Below are 20,764 nucleotides of genomic sequence, written 5' to 3' on the forward strand. Positions count from 1 at the left end.
GGTTAGACACAGTCCCTGTCCCACATGGGTCTCACAGTCTCAGTCCCCATTTTACAGATGAGGTAAACTGGGGCACAGAGAAGTTGTGACTTACCCAAGGTCACACAGCAGACAAGTGGCGGAGATGGGATTAGAACCCTGGTCCTTCTGACTCCTAGGCCCATGTTGTATCCACTGCAGCATGCTGCCACTTAAGTTGCCAAGTTGCCATGCTGCCAAGTAAGGGGCCAATCTAATGGTAGTGTGGATTGCACCTTGCAGATCTTTTTTTTTGGAATTTTAACTCTACCTATCTTTAATACGAACTGTTTCAATCTCTCTGTGTCTCTGTCTGTGACAAACTCTCTCGGCCTCTCTTTCTCTCCCATTTTTCCTCTGTTTCTTCTGTCTCTGTTCATATTACCTATATATACTGTAAATTCCTTGTGGCCAGGGATCATGTCTACCAACTCTATTGCATTAGTACAGTGCTCTGCATACAGTAAGTGCTCAGTAAATCATCATCAATCGTTTTTATTGAGCGCTTACTGTGTGCAGAGCACTGTACTAAGCCCTTGGGAAGTACAAGTTGGCAACATATAGAGACAGTCCCTACCCAACAGTGGGCTTAAATAAATGCCATTGGTTGATTTAAAGCCCTCCTGAAATCCCACTTCCTCCAAGATGCAGTCAATTATTGATTTTTCTTCTTTCCAGATCATATCATCCAAACTTCCATGTCAGCATTTATGCACTCCCAGCTGCCCCTACACTTTGTACATATTAATGTAAAGATTCTATACTTGCATCACTTAATTGTTCACCTTCCCTCTTCCATTTCCTTTTTCTGCTTATCTGTAAATAATCTTGCTCATCTCCCCCATTAGATAGTAAGTCTCTCGAGGCAGGGATTATGTCTTTTTCCTCTGTTGTACTCTCCCAAGTGCTCGGTACAACTTCCACATACAGTATGTGTACAATAAATACCTTATTGATCGATCGACTAGTCTGGAATGAGCGTTTTGTCTGATGTCAGGAATGCTCACTCTTCCTTTGACCTATCGGAGGTGAGTTTGGGGCCAAAGCCTTTTATGGTGGGAAGGAAGAGGAAAGAAAGAAGAGAAACAGGGGGAAGGGAGGCCAAGGAAGGAGAAGCTATCCGGGCCTACCCCTGTTCCTCCACTGTTGCTTGTGGGTGCTGGCGGCTCGGGGAATAGGGAGCTCTAGGGCAACCCGGGCTCACCGGGATAAAATGCAGCTAATTCTGGCTCCCCTGCTCCATCCCCTCAGGGAGAGGCCACCTCCCTGCCTGCCTGCTGGGGGTCTGACGGGGGGTTCCACAATAAACATGTCTCACAGAGCAGCATGGGTGCTGTTTGGCATCCTTTCGACCGCCATCTCTGTCAAAGCGGGTCTTCATACAGGGCATAGGATCCCCGTTGGATCTCACAGTCCCTGATAGAGCAGAGGCCTGGGAATCAGAAAGATCTGGGTTCTAATCTCATCTCCACCACGTACCTTTTGTGTGACCTTGGGCAAGTCACTTCTATGTGCCTCAGTTACCTCATCTGTAAAATAGGGATTAAGACTGTGAGCCCCATGTGGGACAGGGACTGTGTCCAACCCAATTTGCTTTTATCCACCTCAGCGCTCAGTGCCTAGCACATAGCAGGCACTTAACAAATACCACAACTATCATTATTATCAACATCATTATTATTATGATGCCCGTTCTTGCAAGAGGAGCTGCCCAGGCCCGGCCTTGGTGAGATACAGAAAAGCAGCAGTGGTATCCTCTGTCACTGCTGGTTAGGTCTTCCAGGCCAGGCCGGAGACCTATCCCATTCGAGGTGCAGCGCTCACCCACAGCAGCCCCGGTTTTGTCGGCCTGTTTCCGGTGCTGCTACAACTTGCTGCTGACGCTAAGCCCGTGAATCCAGCTCACCTCTATGAGAGCCACTGATTGACGGCTCACCCTCACAGGTCCTTGGGGTGGGAGTGACATTCTGCCCGGAGAGCACGAGGAGTAGAGCTACCATGTTGGCTTCACCTCTTTTATCTTTCCAGCTCCAAACGTTGGGCCAAGCTGGCCCATTAAATGTGAAGAGACCCCAATAAAATCACCTCTGAAATGCTAAGTCTCAAGGGAGTGGGTGGTAGGATTGATGTTAGAGTTTGGGCTCTCTCAAGATCTGGTCTGTAAAAGAAAATGTCCTGTTTTGTACTAGCTCGAAGTAATGCTTTTATAAACCTGCATGATAAGTTGTAATACTACATAGTAATATCAAATTCTCCTAGATCTCTGACAGTCAAATCAGAAACTGATGGCATTCAGTGCAGTACAACAGTATTAATTATGTGCAAAACACTTTTCTAAGCACTGGGAAAGAAATACACAGATGAGGTATAGATATGGTCCCTGACCCCCAAGGAACTCAAAGTCTGAGAATAAGAGGGGTGGGTCAGGGATGTTGAGGGTTGGCTATAGGTACCTAAGGGAAAGCGATCAAAAAGACAAAAACGATGATAAATGTGAAAGCAGCAGCAGGATTTGAGGCTCCTCAAAGCCCGTGCCAACAGTCACAGAAGTCACAGCTGTGGCCATGATGGTGATAATAATAATGATGGTATTTGTTAAGTGCTTACTATATGCAAAGCACTGTTCTAAGCGCTGGGATCTTCTCAACATTGTTAAAGTTAAGACAAAGGCAGATGTGCATTCAAATGGCCAATTAAGTTTGGATCATGCAGCATGGCCTCCTGGGAAAAGCGTGGGCCTGGGAGCCATAGGACCCGGGCTCTCATCCCGGCTCCACAACTTGTGCGCTATGTGATTTTGGGCAAGTCACTTCTCTTCTCTGTGCCCCAGTTCCCTCTGCTGCAAAACGGGAAGTCAATACCTGTTTTTTCTCCTATTTAACTGTGAGCCCCACGTGGGATCTGATTATTTATATCTACCCCAATGCTGAGTACACAACTTAGCACTATGTAAGTGCTTAGCAGATACCACAGTTATTATCATTATTATTATAATCATTAGTATTATTATGCAGCTGTTTGAGATCTTTGATGAATTTCCCCAGCTGACTTGTGAGGGAAGAATAACGGAAAAAAGGTGAACCAATTGGACTGAAATTTGGTGGGCTTGCTGTTAGGTTTTGGGAATCTGTCAGCAAGGCCATCCAAAGAAGTGTTCATTTGTCATTGTAGAATAGTTTATGGGGCTCTTCCTGGAAGAAGGGGAAGGGATCCAATAATCACTTGGAAGCTCCTTCCAGTCCTATGAATCCGTGATTTATAGAGACCTCGGGGTAAACAAATAAAGACACCTTATCCAGGCTGTCATTGGCACTATTCCATCCGTTCTTAATCATTCAGGAGCCTTGATAAAATAAATATGTGCTGCTATTTTGGTCTGCTTGTGTTTCAAGAGAGAACCAGGCCTGACTACTTGAAAACATGCTGGCCTTTCGCTGCTTCTGCTTCATGTGGAAGTAGACGCATTGCAGGCAAGTAATGCCGATGTCGTCTTTACACTCCACAGAAAATGAAGGGACACCTTCGGTTGTTGAACATCGCCTGTGCTGCAAAGGCGAAGTGGAGGCAGATTATCTTGCAGAAGCCTTCCAGGGAATCACCGCTCCTTTTCAGCCTGAATGGAGGCAGTGAGAAGGGGTTTGGGATTTTTGTGGAAGGAGTAGATTCAGGCAGCAAAGCTGCAGAGGCTGGACTGAAACGTGGTGATCAGGTAAAAAAAGGGATGGGCAGTGTGTATGTGTGTATGTTAAAGCAGTTTCAAGTGTATCAATTACAGAGTCATGTGCAATGCTCTGTACATAATAGGCACTCATTTGGTTCCCCATGACTCAGCCTAATAAAGTGTAAGAAAGCATTAATTATAAGATCTTCCTCTTTAAATGACAATTGGAAAGATTTTTTTTCTAAACAACTTTGAGTATTTGCTTGATCATCTGAACAGGCCCCACTAAGTATTTTCTTCGGGGTGGCCAGAATTTTTCTTCCAGGAGCTACTCCCCTCTTCCTGGAACAGAGAAGTCCACATCTCTTGGGTTCCCTTGATGTGGAATGTGATTCTTGGGGATTCTGTCAACACCTCTTTGCTGCCCAGCCCGATACGCCCTGCAGGCGTGGGAGAGACTGCATCAGCCAGCAGTCAGATTTGATATCTTCCATAAGCCGGTAGTGTAGCTCTTTTCCAGGCTTTGGGACACAGGGCTGCTGCTTTGCTTGGCACGAGGTCAGAAGCAGGAGCGGATGTGATACCAGCAGATTCCCATTGGGAACCAGAAATGTTGTCCAAGATGACGTTTGTCAGAGCTGCTAATTTGCTGTTCTTGCCTTTCCTAAGAAACTGTAAACTGGGGAATTTTGGGAAAAACCTGACTTACAGATCATTTTTGTGTCTCTGGAAGTGTGGAGGTTGACTTAATCCAGGCATGAAGATCTAAAATAGTATCACATCTACCTCCTCCATTGTTTGCTGGCCTGACATTTTCTGGGGCTGGTCACAGGATGAAACAAAAGAATGAGATTTGGGGAATTTGCCTGAAGAGCCCATGGGTTTGACTAGATAATTCTGTGGGGCTCAAAGACCATGGAGTATTGAGACCAGCATCCTTGATATGAACCGAACTTAGTGGCGTGTTTGTAATACCCTTAAATGTATAATACTTTAAATTGTAATGGTACGGTTTCCTTGGGAAATAAGGCTTTTCATATGTTGAGGTTATGGAAGCAGACCATGGAGAATGGCAAACATTACCTTTTATGATTTTATCCTTTTAGATAATGGAAGTAAATGGACAAAACTTTGAAAATATCACATTTGCAAAAGCTCTTGAAATACTGAGGAATAATACTCATCTCTCTCTCACAGTAAAAACCAACATTTTTGGTAAGTATGTTGATTTGCATAGAAATTCAGCATATGAAAATCTTTCTTGAGGGTAAAACAAGTGTCTTATTTCAAAGAAAGCCTGCTTATATCCAGGGCATTTTTTATGTTGATGTTACTTTAGATTGAAAACACATATATTGTTTTAGTTATCACTGGTTTCTGCACTCTGTTGCTTCCAATTTTTGATTACCTGTATTTATTTCTGGCTTTAATGATGCTAATCAAGTTTCTGAATTGGCTTAGCAGATCCGCCCTTTCCTCTCCATCCAAACCACTACCCTGCTCGTTCAAGCTCTCATCCTATCCCATCTGGACTACTGCGTCAGCCTCCTCCCTGATCTCCCATCCTCATGTCTCTCCCCACTTCAGTCCATACTTCATGTCACTGTCCGGATTGTCTTTGTTCAGAAACGCTCTGGGCATGTTACTCCCCTCCTCAAAAATCTCCAGTGGCTACCAATCAATCTGCGCATCAGGCAGAAACTCCTCACCCTCGGCTTCAAGGCTCTCCATCACCTCGCCCCCTCCTACCTCACCTCCCTTCTCTCCTTCTACAGCCCAGCCCGCACCCTCTGCTCCTCTGCCGCTAATCTCCTCACCGTGCCTCGTTCTCGCCTGTCCCGCTGTTGACCCCTGGCCCACATCATCCCCCTGGCATGAAATGCCCTCCCTCCGCACATCCGCTAAGCTAGCTCTCTTCCTCCCTTCAAGACCCTACTGAGAGCTCACCTCCTCCAGGAGGCCTTCCCAGACTGAGCCCCCTCTTTCCCCTCCCTCTCTTCCCCCTCCCCATCCCTCCAACCTTACCTCCTTCCTTTCCCCACAGCACCTGTATATATGTATATATGTTTGTACGTATTTATTACTCTATTTTATTTGTACATATTTATTCTATTTATTTTATTTTGTTAATTTGCTTTGTTCTCTGTCTCCCCCTTCTAGACTGTGAGCCCACTGTTGGGTAGGGACCGTCTCTATATGTTGCCAACTTGTACTTCCCAAGCGCTTAGTACAGTGCTCTGCACACAGTAAGCGCTCAATAAATACGATTGAATGAATGAATGAATGAATATACATTGAACCTTAGTAAGAGCAGTAACATTTATTGAGAGACCATTGGATGCAATATTCTGTACTGAGCGCTTGCGAAGTACAAAATGAGCAAGTGATAAGATTCCCTGCCCATAGGAGCTTACACCCTGAGGAAGGCAGACATAAAAATATTTACAGAGCAATCAAAATGAATGAATGAATGAAACAGTTGAATATACAGTTGAATAGACATAAGAGAAGCAGCATGGCTTAGTGGATAGTGCGTGGGCCTAGGAGTCAGAAGGTCATAGATTCTAACCCAGGCTCTGCCACTTGTCTGCTGTGTGACCTTGGGCAACTCACTTCACCTCTCTGGGCCTCAGTTACCTCATCTTTAAAATGGGGAATGAGACTGGGAGCCCCACGTTGGGACAGGGACTGTGTTCAACCAGATTTGCTTGTATCCACCCCAGCACTTAGTACACTGCCTGGCTCATAGTAAATAATAAATACCATTATTTTTATATATACTTAAGTGCTGGGAGTGAGTATAATGAAAAAGAGTTCAAAGCCATGACCAGACCTTTTCCCTTTTGGGGGCCACTAATACACATTGGGCATGATTTGCAACTTTCTCATTGGTTTACTGACCCAGCAAAATGAATTATTCATGTAATTACTGCTGTTCCATAGAACCAACAGGCTTCTGTAGCATGATATTTGTCTCCCAGGTTTTTACTCTGTCGTAACTCAGTTCCCACAGCAGGTGTGAGAATGCAGATTTAGATATTGCATGTGGCCAGTATGTTTTCTGATATTTCCTAAGAAGTAATATTTAAATGAGGTGACTGGTAGGCTAACTTTACATTTAGCTAAAGCGTGTTCTTAACAAGAAAGCTTTTGTAATTAGTGTTACTAGAGGACTTTAGACAATCTCCGTCATGGCAAATCTCAGGACTCCAGAACATAGATTATGGGTTAAAGGGAATTCAGGAGTCCTCATTAATTGGAACTACACTCATAGAAAGAGCTGATCACTTTTCAGAAAGTCTGGAGGAAAAAAAATAATTCCACAGTGAAATATGTTGCCAGTGAAAATGGAAAAGTATAAAGTTTCATCTTTCTCCCTGGGGTTTCCCCTTCAAGCACTTATGCAATCATAGCGCAAAAGGGAATTAGCCCAGTTTTCCTCTTCCTGTCATGTCCCTCTCATTATATAACATAATTTCCAACTCAAGTCAAGTCTGTTCATTGGGGCATTTATCTTTTTTGAAGCAGTTAATATACGCGTTTTCTTTTTCCGTAGAGTTGTTCTAGTTTCTTATTGCACACACGTTTAGCTAATGTCCACTGTAGCGCCGGCAAGAATCAGGCACTCAGACATCTGGCAGAGCCTAAAGAATAGGGATTGGTGGGATTTGGTGCATGCTAGGCAACCTAAAAGTACCTTTGAATCTGTAATCGTGGAGACTTAAGAGAATCCTTCCTTCCTCCTTTTCCTGCTCCCATTTTTGATCATTTTTATAGCATCAGTTTACTACTGGACTGGTCAGATAGTGTTTCAGAGGCCAAGTTTGGTTCACTGGACTGTCAGCTACTCCTTACTTTGACGGAGCACCCCCTTACCCCAATCCATTATCCTAGCCAGAGGGGTTGATTACCCCAGCTTGTCTTGTCCCATCTTATGCTGTCGAGTCATCTCCAACCCATAGCAATGCCATGGACACATCTCTCCCAGAACACCCCACCTCCACCTGCAATCGTTCCGGTAGTGTATCCATAGAGTTTTCTTGATAAAAATATGGAAGTGGTTTACCATTGCCTCCTTCCAAGCAGTCAACCTGAGTCTCCGCCCTCGACTCTCTCCCATGCCGCTGCTGCCGCCCAGCACAGATGAGTTTTGACTTGTAGCAGATTGCCTTCCATTCGCTAGCCACTGCCCAAGCGAGGAATAGAAAGGGTATGCCTCTGTTGGACTCTCACTCCCGTAGTCAAGACTGGTAGAGTACTGGGAACTCTCCGGGTGCGACCCTGAGAGGGGGCCCCTAGGTTACATCACTACTGTCTCTGCTGGTTCCAAATGTCTGGGTGAGGTCATTTAACCTAAAAAAGTTGGCTCTCCCTGATTGATTAGATTTCTTTGGCATGTGGAATGGAGGATATTCCCTTCGTTGGTACCAAATAAGAGATGCATCAGTTTGTGGTGATGGAAATATAAGCCAGATTTTTGAATTTGTGCTTGTCTTCCAAGAGCATAAAGTGGTTCACATGCCTGTCTCATTTATCCTCATAACATTCCTGGAAGGTGGTTGGTGATAACCCTGGAGGCAGAAACCTGAAAACTTGCATGGTGTTGAAATGATACTAGGACTTAGGTCGTCTTAACCTTACATGGCTCTGCCTGTTGCTTCTGAGAGCGGCAGTGCATGTTCAGTAGCACAACACTGAACTTAAAAACAGAGCACTTGCATTTTTTTCCTTTCATTCACTACTGTTTAGTTACACTTTCTGAACATGCAAAGCAAGAACTATACTTTTTCTAGAATGTTTATGAAAATACTGGGCGTTTTTTTCTCAACCTAGCACCTGATTTATTCTACTGACACATTTCCAAATAAATATGACAATAAGGATCCATCAAAAAAACAGATTACCTTTATTTCTGATTGTTGCTTTAGGATTGCTAAAGGCACTCTGCCATTTCGGTTACATTTGTTCAGTGCTCTGCCGTGATTGCTCACTCTCCCAACCTGATTGATTGTTCCATTGGTTATTGACTTTCTATTTTAAATGGCTTTTTCTATCTTTTATGTTGTTCTAGAGGTCAGAATTTGGGAAAAAAATTATCTCACTGCATATTCTAGAGAAAATTTTAAGTAAGAATAAAAGTAGGCATCATCATCATCAGTCGTATTTATTGAGCGCTTACCGTGTGCAGAGCACTGTACTAAGCGCTTGAGAAGTACAAGTTGGCAACATATAGAGACAGTCCCTACCCAACAGTGGGCTCACAGTCTAAGTAGGCACATCTTGATTTATGTTTATAAAAAAAGTAACCTACATTATCTCCATTCACCACACTCTCACAAATTATTATTTTAGTAATATCAAAAGAATATATGATAATTGAAAGCAAAATGAAGAGCCTCAGGAGACTTCTTAGTTTTATTCTTCCTGTTTCCTTTTAGACCTAGTTCAGTGTGCTAAAGTTATCTGCCTCAAATTGGGAATTACAAAAGTGTAATTTTTAATGGTATTTGTGTGCTTACTATGTGCCAGACACTGTACTATGTGGTGGGGTAGATACAAGCTAATCAGGTTGAACACAGTCCATCTCCCACATGGAGCTCACAGTCTTAATCCCCATTATACAGAGGAGGTAACTAAGGCACAGAGAAGTGAAGTGACTCGCCCAAAGTCACACAGCAGTCAAGTGGTGGAACCAGAATTAGAACCCAGGTCCTTCTAACTTCCAGGTCTGTGTTCTAACCATTAGGTCATGCTGCTTCTCAATTTGTTCATCTTAATTACAAATTAATTTGAAATTTACTGACACCCAGCTGCGTGTTTCTAAATTTTAAGGCTTGGGCTCATTGGAAAACTTGAAGTCTGGGGCCTGTCCAAACTTAATCCAAAGCCCAGCGGTTTTGGGGTGATCCAGAGATAGTGTAGGTGGTCGTATGCAGCCTCATGCCACACAAATACCTGTTGATTGGGTGGCATTGGTATCCCAAATTAGATGTACCATGGGCAGGATCTTTGTGACTGTGCTGAGAGCCCAAGGGAAATTCAAATGATGGTTGATTTACTAACCATCAATTGAGAATGGGACTCAATGGGAAGTGTTGTAGGCATACTGGACCTTGCTGCCTATGACTGGCCTACCCTGGCTTGGGATCATTGTAAGGTTACTCTGGGAAAGTCCAAGATTATAACCATGAGCTATTTTATAAATCTTTCTATTTTGAGTAAAATTGTACCTTTTCTATTTTAACTTTAATTCCTCATTTGAATTTCGCTTTTGAAATTTCTCAAACACAAAATTTGTCATATAAGGAAATAAGAAACTTTTGAGGTTGTGAGCAAAGTATTTCTTTCCTGTGGGTCCAGATAGATCCAGGTATCCATGTAAAAATTTAGTGAGCAAATGCTCCTGCACTACGAGGCTTGTATTCTCAAAAAACCCTATGTTAGGGGAAACACTCTCTGGCGGTCACCCATTCTGACTCCACGCACGTATGCATACAAATTATTTCTTTCATTGAATTTTATTTATTGAGCACTTACTGTATGCAGAGCATGGTACTAAGTGCTTGGTAGAGTACAATCTAAAAATAAACTGACACATTCCCATCCCACAGTGAGCTTCTGGCACTGTGACGTGCTGTATCCAAACCAACTTGCTCTGCCCTATGAATGTTACCTAATCCCCTATAACAACGTCCTAACTCAAACACCTGGTGAGCACTCACATTTTGGCAGAACTGTGGATAAACCAGCCAAATGATGGCCTGAAAATATTTTAGCCTGTCCACTTAGAATATGAGGGGGACAGACAGAAAGTCTGCCCAAATGGTTTGAGGATTTGGTTCTGCTTCTTCTTCCAGCTCCCCACAACCTTCCCCCTCAACTCGTGTGCCTGCTTGTCACCCAGCCCAAGCTTCTCCTTTCTACTGGAGTGAAGGGAAGGAAGGAGCAGTTGAAGGTTATGAAAGTTCCACCAAGCCCTGTAATATGTAAGGCATTTCAAAAATGACAGTCAAGATGGCAAATTGCTTGTCCTGGAATGCAAAGCATGTCCATTTTCCCAAGGCTGACTAAAGGCTCTCCCCACAGCTGTGGGAGGGGAGCTGTCTTCTTTGGAAAGCTGTTTTTGGTGTCAGCCCCCACAGGCCAGGACCTCCATCCAGTGCCAAGGAGATCCTAGCCTGTGTGCTGGCCTCTTGCTTACATTCAGTGAGAGTGAAAGGGGTTTCACAGTGCTACCCCAAATCCTTGATTTTTTTACTCTCATTTAACGTTGGAATGCTGAATTTTCCAATTTAGAGGGAGGGGTGGTTCTCTGCCCTCCTCTTAAACTATAGGCTCCTTGAGGACAGAATTAGTGCCCAGTTTCGTTATATATTCCCAAATGTCTAGTAATGGCTCTCCACCAAGCCAAATAATTGACGATTTACTCAACTCCTTGCATTTTTATTTATCTGCTCTTTGGGGAAGGGTCTTCTCCAAATATACTCTTCCCTGTTCAGAAGATAAAGTGCTGCTACTTTCCTCAGTAGTGTATTATATGTCCTTTGTTAGAAGAAAACAGACAGCAGAGAAAACTGGACAAGAATAGGTGAATAAAATCTTATTTCATTTGGCTTATTAGTTCTTTCACCCGAAAGAATGGACACTGAGGAAAAGGTTTCTTAGGTATCCCCTAAAAGAAGCTAAAAATGTTCTGTTATGTAGACTGTAATTTGCCAATAGATCATTTGTGGGTGCTTAACCAACTCAGGGACTCCTGGATCATGAAAAACTCCAAGTGTTCTAACTAGGGCAAGATTTACAGCCCATCAGTGTGCCACACAGATAAAATCAGTGGCCTGAATCAGTGACTCTTGCTGAGACAGAATGAAATAGTTGTGGAGTAGCAGCCATTCAGTTAAAATCATAAATCCAAAATACAGATTGTCATGTTGGAAATCTTAGTTGAGTGGGTATCCTTGAGATTTTTTTACCTTTTCTCATGGAATAGAGAGACAGTAGCTGCCCACATGATCAGCGTGTTGTGGTTTTAAAAATCTTAGGACTTTGAGGGGCGTATAAGGCCTTCTCTCTGAGAATGCTCTTGAAAGCCGTAATAAGGAATGATCCACTATGGACGATACAACTTCAGTTAACTCAGGTAAACCTCCTCTTTTCTTGGCAAATTCTGTAGCTGCCAAGTAATACCAAATACACTCTGTATGGTATTGACTATAAATCCCATGTCATGAGATTTTTATCTTAAACCCTGGAATCTGTGTAACCTTTTACATGTAGTGGAGTCCTTTGTGGTGAAGTGTAAGTGAAATCTGTGGATAAATTAAATTTGATAAATGCTTCAATGCATTAGTTGGGAATTATATCTGGTGACCCCCATTTAAGATAAAAGGAGTAGATCAGGAATGCCATCAGCAAGACTTAACATTAGTTCTTATGGAAATCTGCATTCCATTATCAGAGACTCAGACAAGAAAAAAATCAATACAGTTGATTGACCTGAATACATTTCCCCTTTTATCTGGATAATAGTCTAGCAATTAGTCCTTTTTTATTATATGTGTGCCATTGTAAATTTGTGAAAATGAAAGTGAGGAAACTTTTCCATAGATCCTCTTGAACCTAATTATTAACAAAAAAACTCACAAAGGTAAACACTATCATAGCTAATGTCTCTTTGTAACTGAAGTGTTATTTTTTTAACGTGATTTTACAAGTCTTAGTCTTAAAATTGTTCTTTTCATGGTAGGGGAGTTTCTGAAAATAGGAAGAAAATGTAATTTTTGTGTACTTATTTCCACAGTGTTCAAAGAACTTCTTAGTAGGACGGAACAACAGAAAAATGGTGTTCCTCATATTCCTAAAATTGCTGAAAAGAAAAGTAATCGTTACTCAATCCCAGATATGTCTGGCGAGATGGAACAGATGTTTCCACGGGAGAAAGGAAACAAGAAAATTAAAGCAAACACTGTATCAGGAGGAAGAAACAAAATCAGGAAAATTTTGGACAAGACACGATTTAGCATCCTGCCTCCAAAGCTGTTTAGGTGGGTTACATTTTTTTAATACAATTTAAAAATAGTCACCAGGGTGTTTACTTAAGTTAGTGTTTGGTTTGAATTTTAGAGACTTCTAATACATTTTACCTTATGCATACTCTGTATGAGCTTTAAAATTGGCATATTTTGTCATTTTGATGGTTTAGTGTATTTTGATTTCTGCCATGCAGGAATCCATCCAATTTACAATCATTGTCTAATTTCCCTCTCAGTGGAATTTACTGGTCTCCCCTCTCCAAAAGAAGACATGAACCATGGATAATGACCTGCTATCAAAACCCTTATGTTTGGACTTAAACTCACTGTGAGCAGATAATGTGTCTGCTTATGGTTATGCTGTACTCTCCTAAGTGCTTAGTACAGTGTTCTGCACCCAAGCACTCAATAAATATGATTGAATGAAAGTCTTTCAGTCAGAGGACTTCCACTGGCAGTCACTGCCAGCCACCAGCGTAATTTTCTTCATGGCAGCTAAAGCCCAGGTGTACTGAACCATTGAGGTGGAAAACAGAGTCACTTTTTCATTTATAGCCATGACCCATTTCAAGAGTGATTTTTTTTTCTGTCAGATAAAAGCCAGTATAGCCCACAGAATCCAGGGCTGATATAATCTGGTTTGTACATAAGTGGACTTTTTATAGAAAATCTTCCACTTCCTGAAGCAGCCATCTGGGTTCTCTAGACAGCCCTAGATAAGTAGTAGTAAAATAAATAAAGTTGTCTATCCCCTTGAATGCAAAGGACCTTGTACCTGCTTAGATCACCTACCTAGGCACTAATCTATTAACCTCATAGCTTCGGTGAGTGACCCAAAAAACAAAAAATTAGAGAGAATCTTTAAAAACAAACTCATTTGGAATGATGATAAATGTTTAGTTTCTCCAAAAAGAGAATGATATTGTAACCACCACATCAACTTTGCTCTACTAGCTCTGTTAATCCATTTTCTGCAACAATTTTAACAACGTTTTCCCACAAGTAGTTGTTCTTAAAGGACAATCAATTCTTGAGCACTTCCCGTTACCAGAATAGGAATAAATCAGCAGATAATCAAAAATATCCAGTTACGCTAAATTTCCTCCTTCATTAAATTCAGAGAACAATCACTGAATAAATTGGCTGCTTTTGAGCACCCTCCCTCCCACCTTTTCCTTCCCTTTCCCACTCCCTCTTAATAATACTAATGAGGATTGGAAAGGCCGAAGGCAAGTAAAAAAAAAAAATAATAATGGTAGTTAAGCGCTTACTGTGTGTCAAGGCACTGGGATGAATACTAATAAACCAGGAAGGTTTATTGGGGTGAATACCAATAAATCAGATTGGAACCAATCCCTGCCCCCCTTTTACCGATGAGGTAACTGCGGCAAAGAGAAGTGAAATGACTCGCCCAAGGTCACACAGTAGACAAGTGGCGGAGCTCAATTGGAACCCATGATCTTCTGACTCCCAGGCCCGCATTGTATCCACTAGGCCATTCTGCTTCCCAAGGTAGAGAGGAAATTTATAACCTGGAGAAATGGTCCTTGAATAACTGAGATTAAATTTGGTTTATATTAGTGGCCAGTCCCAGTGCATTCTTCACAGATATAATTATTGGGGTGCATGCCCTGGCTACCTGCTCACCTGGAATGGAGCTGGTTTTAGGAAACACTTGCATTTCTAACAGAATGGTGATTTTCTTCGATATATTAAAGTTTCTGCATTGTGGAGGGTCAAACGGGCCCTTATTTTACAATCTTTACTAATAATAGTTTCTTCAAACGATTTTATCATAGGGATTGGATGTCATTTTTAATACAATATGCCAAATAATGCTTCGTAAAAAATGAGGGCATGGCTGTTCCTGATTCTTTGGGAAAAAAAACAATGACGTGAGCCCAGTTCTCCCAAGCCTAAAACTATTCCCCAGAGGTATATTAGGCCCTTGGGGAGGAGGAGCATTAATCATGTCAAACCATGTAGGGGTTTCTATATACTTTACCCCAAGCATTATGCACCCAATGCAGTGGCTCACTGATTTGTGTCCTTAGGTGGTGAGAGAAAGTCAATGCTCTTCCCATAGTGCTTGACTTACTATGAGGGAGTCTCTTTAGACCCTGGGAGAGTTGGATTTATCTTGTGCCCTAGCATAGCTCTTGAACTGTCATCTGGTGGTTATAACCCCGATATAGCAATTTAGTACATAGGATTATTCTTGGAACATTTCGGCTTTCTCAAACTTGTATTTATTGGCAATTCCTGGCCAAATGCTTAAATGAAAGTGTTGCTACAGTAATTAGAAGAAGACTAGTTAAACAACATCACATCTTTTATATAATTAGATTAGGTAATTAAAAATGATTAAGGGCTTGTTTTTTGTTTTTTGCTTCTGGTAAAATTACGCATATGGCCTTTTAAAAAGTGATCTGGATACTATGAAGCATTAAGTATGCAGAAGTTGATCTTAAAAATATCTTTTTATATCTTCAAAATACATGTTCATATTCTTTATTCAAAAAATAACTGTGACTGAAGATGGAAGGAAAGGGAGGCCTAGAAGAAGCAATTTGGCTCAGGCAGAATGGACTGACCCTCGTCAGGCTTATTTGAAACTACCTTCGGCATTGTTAATGATTATATTGAGTACTAAGAGGATTACATTTCACAGATTGGTTTTTAAATTCATATTCTGAGGTTATGAGGGGAGTTTTCAAGACTGACACGATTTAGCTTTTTAACTCTCCAACCATTTGTTTTTGAGAATTGAGTGTTCACTTATCCCCAGTATGATAGCAAGCGAAAGAATATGCTTAGTTAAAATGTTTTACAAGTGTGACCATGCATAAAGATTCTAATTGCGAGCAATTCCTGTTTCCCAAATTTTGACTTAAGCTTCAAATAGAGGATTTTCTTTTTAAAAAAACAAAGGGAGGGGAAGCTCATAAAATTTGGAAGTGGGAAAAGGTATTCGGGCCTTACCCATACCAGGCCCCTATGTATTAGGTTTATTTTTGAGGTTCAACCCTGGCAGTCAAGTATTTTTTAGCAAATTTGGCTACAAATTATTTTCTGTTAGGCCATTTTGGTGAATTGGAACAAGTTTAATAATGACCGTCATAAGCGATTCCTTCTCTGTAGTCTAATTTAGCAGCTGTTATGGAAAAAACCTAGTTTATAAGTAGTTGAAACACTCAGTGTGAGGCCTTTAGAATAAAAGGCCTCTCCTTTCTTCTCTCTATTGCATTACAAGATGTCTACCCAACCTTTTTGCTGTTTACAGTGGGGTTTGGTTTCCTTCCGCATGTTGGAGACTTCATTTTGTGCTCACGCTTATGTTCTTATTTTTCATGGTTCATTTTACTCCAAGTAAGTTTAGCACTGAACTGTTAACCATGTGTATTTCAATGATGTCTTGTTTCTGTTATTGCATCACCTTCTCAGGGAACTGTTGGAATGGCCTAATTATTTGCTGATGGGATGTACCAATTCAGCTTCCTAACAAGCATGGGTGCTTTTTCACTTGAAATAGTTTTCAATCATCCCATAGCATGTTTTGTGCTTCATTCCAGCATATTTCCAATTAATGTGGAAATGGAACTTAAATTCAGTGAAGTTGTGAGCAGTTACCTTTTTCGTTTCACACCCCGTGCTCTTTACGAAGGCACCTGTCATGTAATACAAGGATTGATTGCAATGCATGATCATATCTCTGTAGCCCCTGAAGGATGGAGGCAGGATCGCCTGTTGATAATTAAAAGCTATATCAGGTAGAATTCCCTGGATTTAAAGAATTTAACACACTGTGGCAAAATTGGAAGTTGGTGAAATTAAACTTGTATCATCATTTAAAAGTCCACTTTAATCTCTGAAACCACCGAATTCCCTCTAACATTTTCTCCCTGTATCTTCCCTGTATCCCAGAATTGGGTTATTTTTTTCCAACTCTGACATCTGTAGTCTAAGAGCCTATGAATTGTTAGTGACAGCCTCAACCCAGATTCTGTAGTAACTTCTCATCTCCTTTGGTGTTTGTTTATTGTACTGTACTCTCTGAAGTGCTTAGTACAGTGCTCTGCACCCAGTAAGCGCTCAGTAAATACAGCTGACTGACTTTGATGCCAAATTATAGTTGGACCTGCTAGAGCAAAGTTGTGAAGGGATCATCTCTCCCAACTTTGCAGAGGTACCTTGGTTCCCTATCCCCTCCCCTGGCCTACATCAAGCAGGAGGATAGGGCTCGGGCACCCACCTGAAGCTGGTGCATGGGAGCCATTGATCCCACTTTGAGTGGGAAGGGAATCTTAGCCATCCTACATCCTTTCTAACCAACTCCCCAATTCTACAGGGCTTCTCCCTCTCCCTCCGTCTGTGTGCCTGTCGCGTCTTCTGCCACACAGTGCTAACTTCCAATAGAGTTTTTTTGTTTATAATAATAATAATAATAATAATAATGGTATTTGTTAAGCACTTACTATGTGCCAAGCACTCCTAAGCACTGGGGTAGATATAAGTTATCCACCTGTGTCCAACCTGACACAATCTGTGTCCCACATGAGGCTCATACCATGGCTCAGTGGAAAGGGCATGGGCTTTGGAGTCAGAGGTCATGGGTTCAAATCCCGGCTCCACCAATTGTCAGCTGTGTGACTTTGGGCAAGTCACTTAACTTCTCTGTGCCTCAGTTACCTCATCTGTAAAATGGGGATTAAGACAGTGAGTCCCCCGTGGGACAACCTGATCACCTTGTAACCTCCCCGGTGCTTAGAACAGTGCTTTGCACATAGTAAGCGCTTAATAAATGCCATTTTAAAAAATCTCCATTTTACAGATGAGGTAACTGAGGCATAGGGAAGTTAAGTGACTTGTCCAAGGTCACACAGCAGACAAGTGGTGGAGCTGGGATTAGAACCCTCTACCTCTGACTCCCAAGCTGTGATCTTGCCACTAGGCCATGCTGCTTCCTGTGCTGCTTTATAGTAGCTGAATTTGTATTTTTGTAATACTAGAAGAATTGAGCAAATTTGCCATGGTTGGTCCTAGGATTGCCTTGCTTGCCTTCCCCTAGAATCACCTCCTTCCTGGCTTTTTTCTAACCTTCACTGTATTCCCTGTGCTCCTCAAGCACCATAGTTTTTCTGCACCCTCTTTCTTCCATCTCTGGTAGCCAAAGGACCCTCACTCACTCTCACCTCACCTGGAAGCTTCTAAGCTTGCCCTGCCTCACGTTTTTGTAAAATGATATTTGTTAATCACTTACTATGTGCCAGGCACTGTACTAAGTGTTGGGGTAGATTCAAGGTAATCAGGTCAGGCATAGTCTGTGTTCCACTTGAGTCTCACAGTCTCAAACCCCATTTTACAGATGGGATAACTGAGGCATGAAGAAGTTAAGTGATTTGCCAGGTGACACAGCAGGCATGTGGTAGAGCAGGGATTAGAACGTGGGTTCTTAGACTCCCAAGCCAGGGCTCTTTCCATTAGGCCATGCTGCTTTAACATTTTCTCCCTAATGTGATCTAATTCAATTTCAAAAGACTTTACTAGTGGGATTATATCTCAGCTCTTTCCCCCTAATCACACAGAAATTCTCTGTTAGGTTTATTTAACATTTTACTGAATTTTTGTGCTTAGACTTTCAAAAGTTAAGATTAGCTATCATTTCCTGTGAAAGTCTCCCACAGGAAAGTCAAGAATTTGTCATGTGCTATGTGTGGTTAATAACCAAATCATTATTAGCATGTTATGCCATTGTAAAATTGCGAGTGAAAGAGGTTATAATTCTGAATGCATCATGGTCTCCAACAGCCTATTTTAAGGAAGTAACTTGAGTAAATGCGTTTGTCAGTTTGGTTGATAGTGCTTTTGACTTTCCATTATAAACTGTCCTGACTTCAGTCCCGGCAATTGCCAAATAATAATGATAATAATAATAATAATGATGGTATTTGTTAAACGCTTACTATGTGCAAAACACTGTTCTAAGCACTGGGGAGGTGACAGGGTGATCAGGTTGTCCCTCGGGGGCTCACAGTTTTAATTCCCATTTTACAGATGTCATAACTGAGGCACAGAGAAGTTAAGTGACTTGCCCAGAGTCACACAGCTGACAGTTGACGGAGCCAGGATTTGAACCCCTGACCTCTGACTCCAAAGCCTGTGCTCTTTCCACTAAGCCACGCTGCTTCTCAAGTGTTGGAGTTGTGTGTATCACACAAGAAGTGCTCTATCTTCGGACTGAAATTTTAGGCAACAGCTTTTTTTACCTTGATACTCCATATTTTCCAACTATTGCTTTTTCCTGGGCAAATTTGAATTTAGATTGTACAAAAGATTGAATGATCTGAAACCAAGGCTAATTTGGATGGAACTTGGTTCGGTTAAATTTTTTCTGAATTATCTGCTGCCCCAGCTTTGGAAATTCTCCAGTACTCTGTTGGTTCTGTACTTGGGCTTATTTCACATTACAGCAATAGAAGTTAGATGAGTTTGCTCACTCTTTCTCTCTCTCTTCCTCTTCTTCCCTTCTCCCTCCCCTCTAGAACATAACCAAGGGCAGCTCCAAATTTGCTAGGCTAAAGTGTGGCACTTGGGATTGCATAGGAGTGATAACATCTTTTGTATGTTCCTGGGGGTATATGGAAGAAACATTCCATAAAGTGACTTTGTAACACATGCCATGCCTTTTGTTATCCGGAAGGAGTCCCAGACCCAGATTTTCTGCGTTAGCCACCTATATTTCCTGTGTGGCTTTGAGGACAATATTGCAGGATCAGTCTTGTTCCATTCAAATTTGGTGCCTTTCTTTTATTGACAAAGGGAAAAATTAATTGCTACCATGCCACTAAATTAACCCCTGTAATACAGAAATATATATATATACACACACACACACATATATGTATATAATTTAATCACTTCTGATTTGTGGAGTTTGCTAAAAGCACCAACATGGTGTGGCATGTTTTTTACTGGTGACATAAAAGCCACTGCTCATATAAGCAGTGTTCACAGAGAACAAACCACATTTTTCTGTGGATATAGCCTCTATATAATATAGCATTTCTATAAAGGGCTTATTTATTTCATGGAGCCCTCAAGTTCGGACTGTGTGACAAGAAATAGACTTTGCCAGAGTAGAAGACCAGAACAGCTGTTTTTGTTGCCTGTCATTGACAGTACTGCACTTCACCACTTCAGAAACCTTGCTGCCCCAGCATGTACTACTTTGTACATCTGCCCAAAGAAAGGTACCAGATGGAAAATCTTAAAGAAGTGGTGCCTGAATCTATTTTGGGGGGCTTCCTTTCCAGGATTATTGCCTTCGGGCACCAGATAAGTATACCAATGCATGGGTGATTTAGAAAGAGGAAGGTCTCAAGGAGTGGCAGGATTGTAATGTGTTGAAGTTAAATGGAGAAAAAAAAAACTATACCTGATAAGTTTAGTTGTCAGTTATAAAATTCCTCGGGAACTTTGAGAAATAAAAGAAAGCAGTAGGACTACTGAATGATTTTCCCAAACCACCCTTTAGTGATAATGGAACACCCTGCTGAAAGGACTAAGATCTAAGGTCTGTTTAAAGGAATTGATTATAGTGCTAGTGGTTTGCCCAGCCAGCCACACTCTCTCTTCCCTCCCAGCCAGATTCCCACTGGGGCACTGAGTGCAATCCTTTCATAATGATTACACACATAGAGGCTGCAATTTGTTTTGCTGGGCAAGCTCCCTTTTTGGGAAGACTTCTGTTGAGTTGCTTTGTTTGGGCTACTGTTTGGCCATACCTGTGAATGTGTGTTGAACATCATAATGAATGTTCAGTCCTGCAGTTAGTGTGAGTTCAGTCCTTTTTAATAGGTTTCTCTCACACCAAACTCTTAATATTACTCTTAATGGTATGATTACATATGACTGAAATTGTGTGGGTTTTTTTTAAATTAGGTTGCATGTGTGTTCATTACAAAGCATTTTAATCGCATATGTGTTCATTTTAATTGCAAACTCAACTTTTTAAAAAGCAATCTTCTCACCATTTTAGTACTTTATGTTGAAT

General features: G+C 41.6%; 1 protein-coding gene across 6 annotated transcripts in view; it reads left to right on the forward strand.

Annotated features, from left to right (window-relative positions):
* The window catches only part of RAPGEF6 (Rap guanine nucleotide exchange factor 6), a 295,383-nt gene that overhangs the window by 220,074 nt on the left and 54,545 nt on the right, over positions 1-20,764 (forward strand). For all 6 annotated transcript variants that reach the window (XM_038740784.1, XM_038740786.1, XM_038740785.1 and 3 more), the window contains 3 exons: positions 3,524-3,727; positions 4,786-4,894; positions 12,480-12,723. In XM_038740784.1, the coding sequence (XP_038596712.1) occupies positions 3,524-3,727; positions 4,786-4,894; positions 12,480-12,723 (557 nt within the window). The remainder of the gene's footprint in view (positions 1-3,523; positions 3,728-4,785; positions 4,895-12,479; positions 12,724-20,764) is intronic.

The sequence above is a fragment of the Tachyglossus aculeatus genome, chromosome X1 (assembly GCF_015852505.1).
Source record: "Tachyglossus aculeatus isolate mTacAcu1 chromosome X1, mTacAcu1.pri, whole genome shotgun sequence".
Classification (NCBI taxonomy): domain Eukaryota; kingdom Metazoa; phylum Chordata; class Mammalia; order Monotremata; family Tachyglossidae; genus Tachyglossus; species Tachyglossus aculeatus.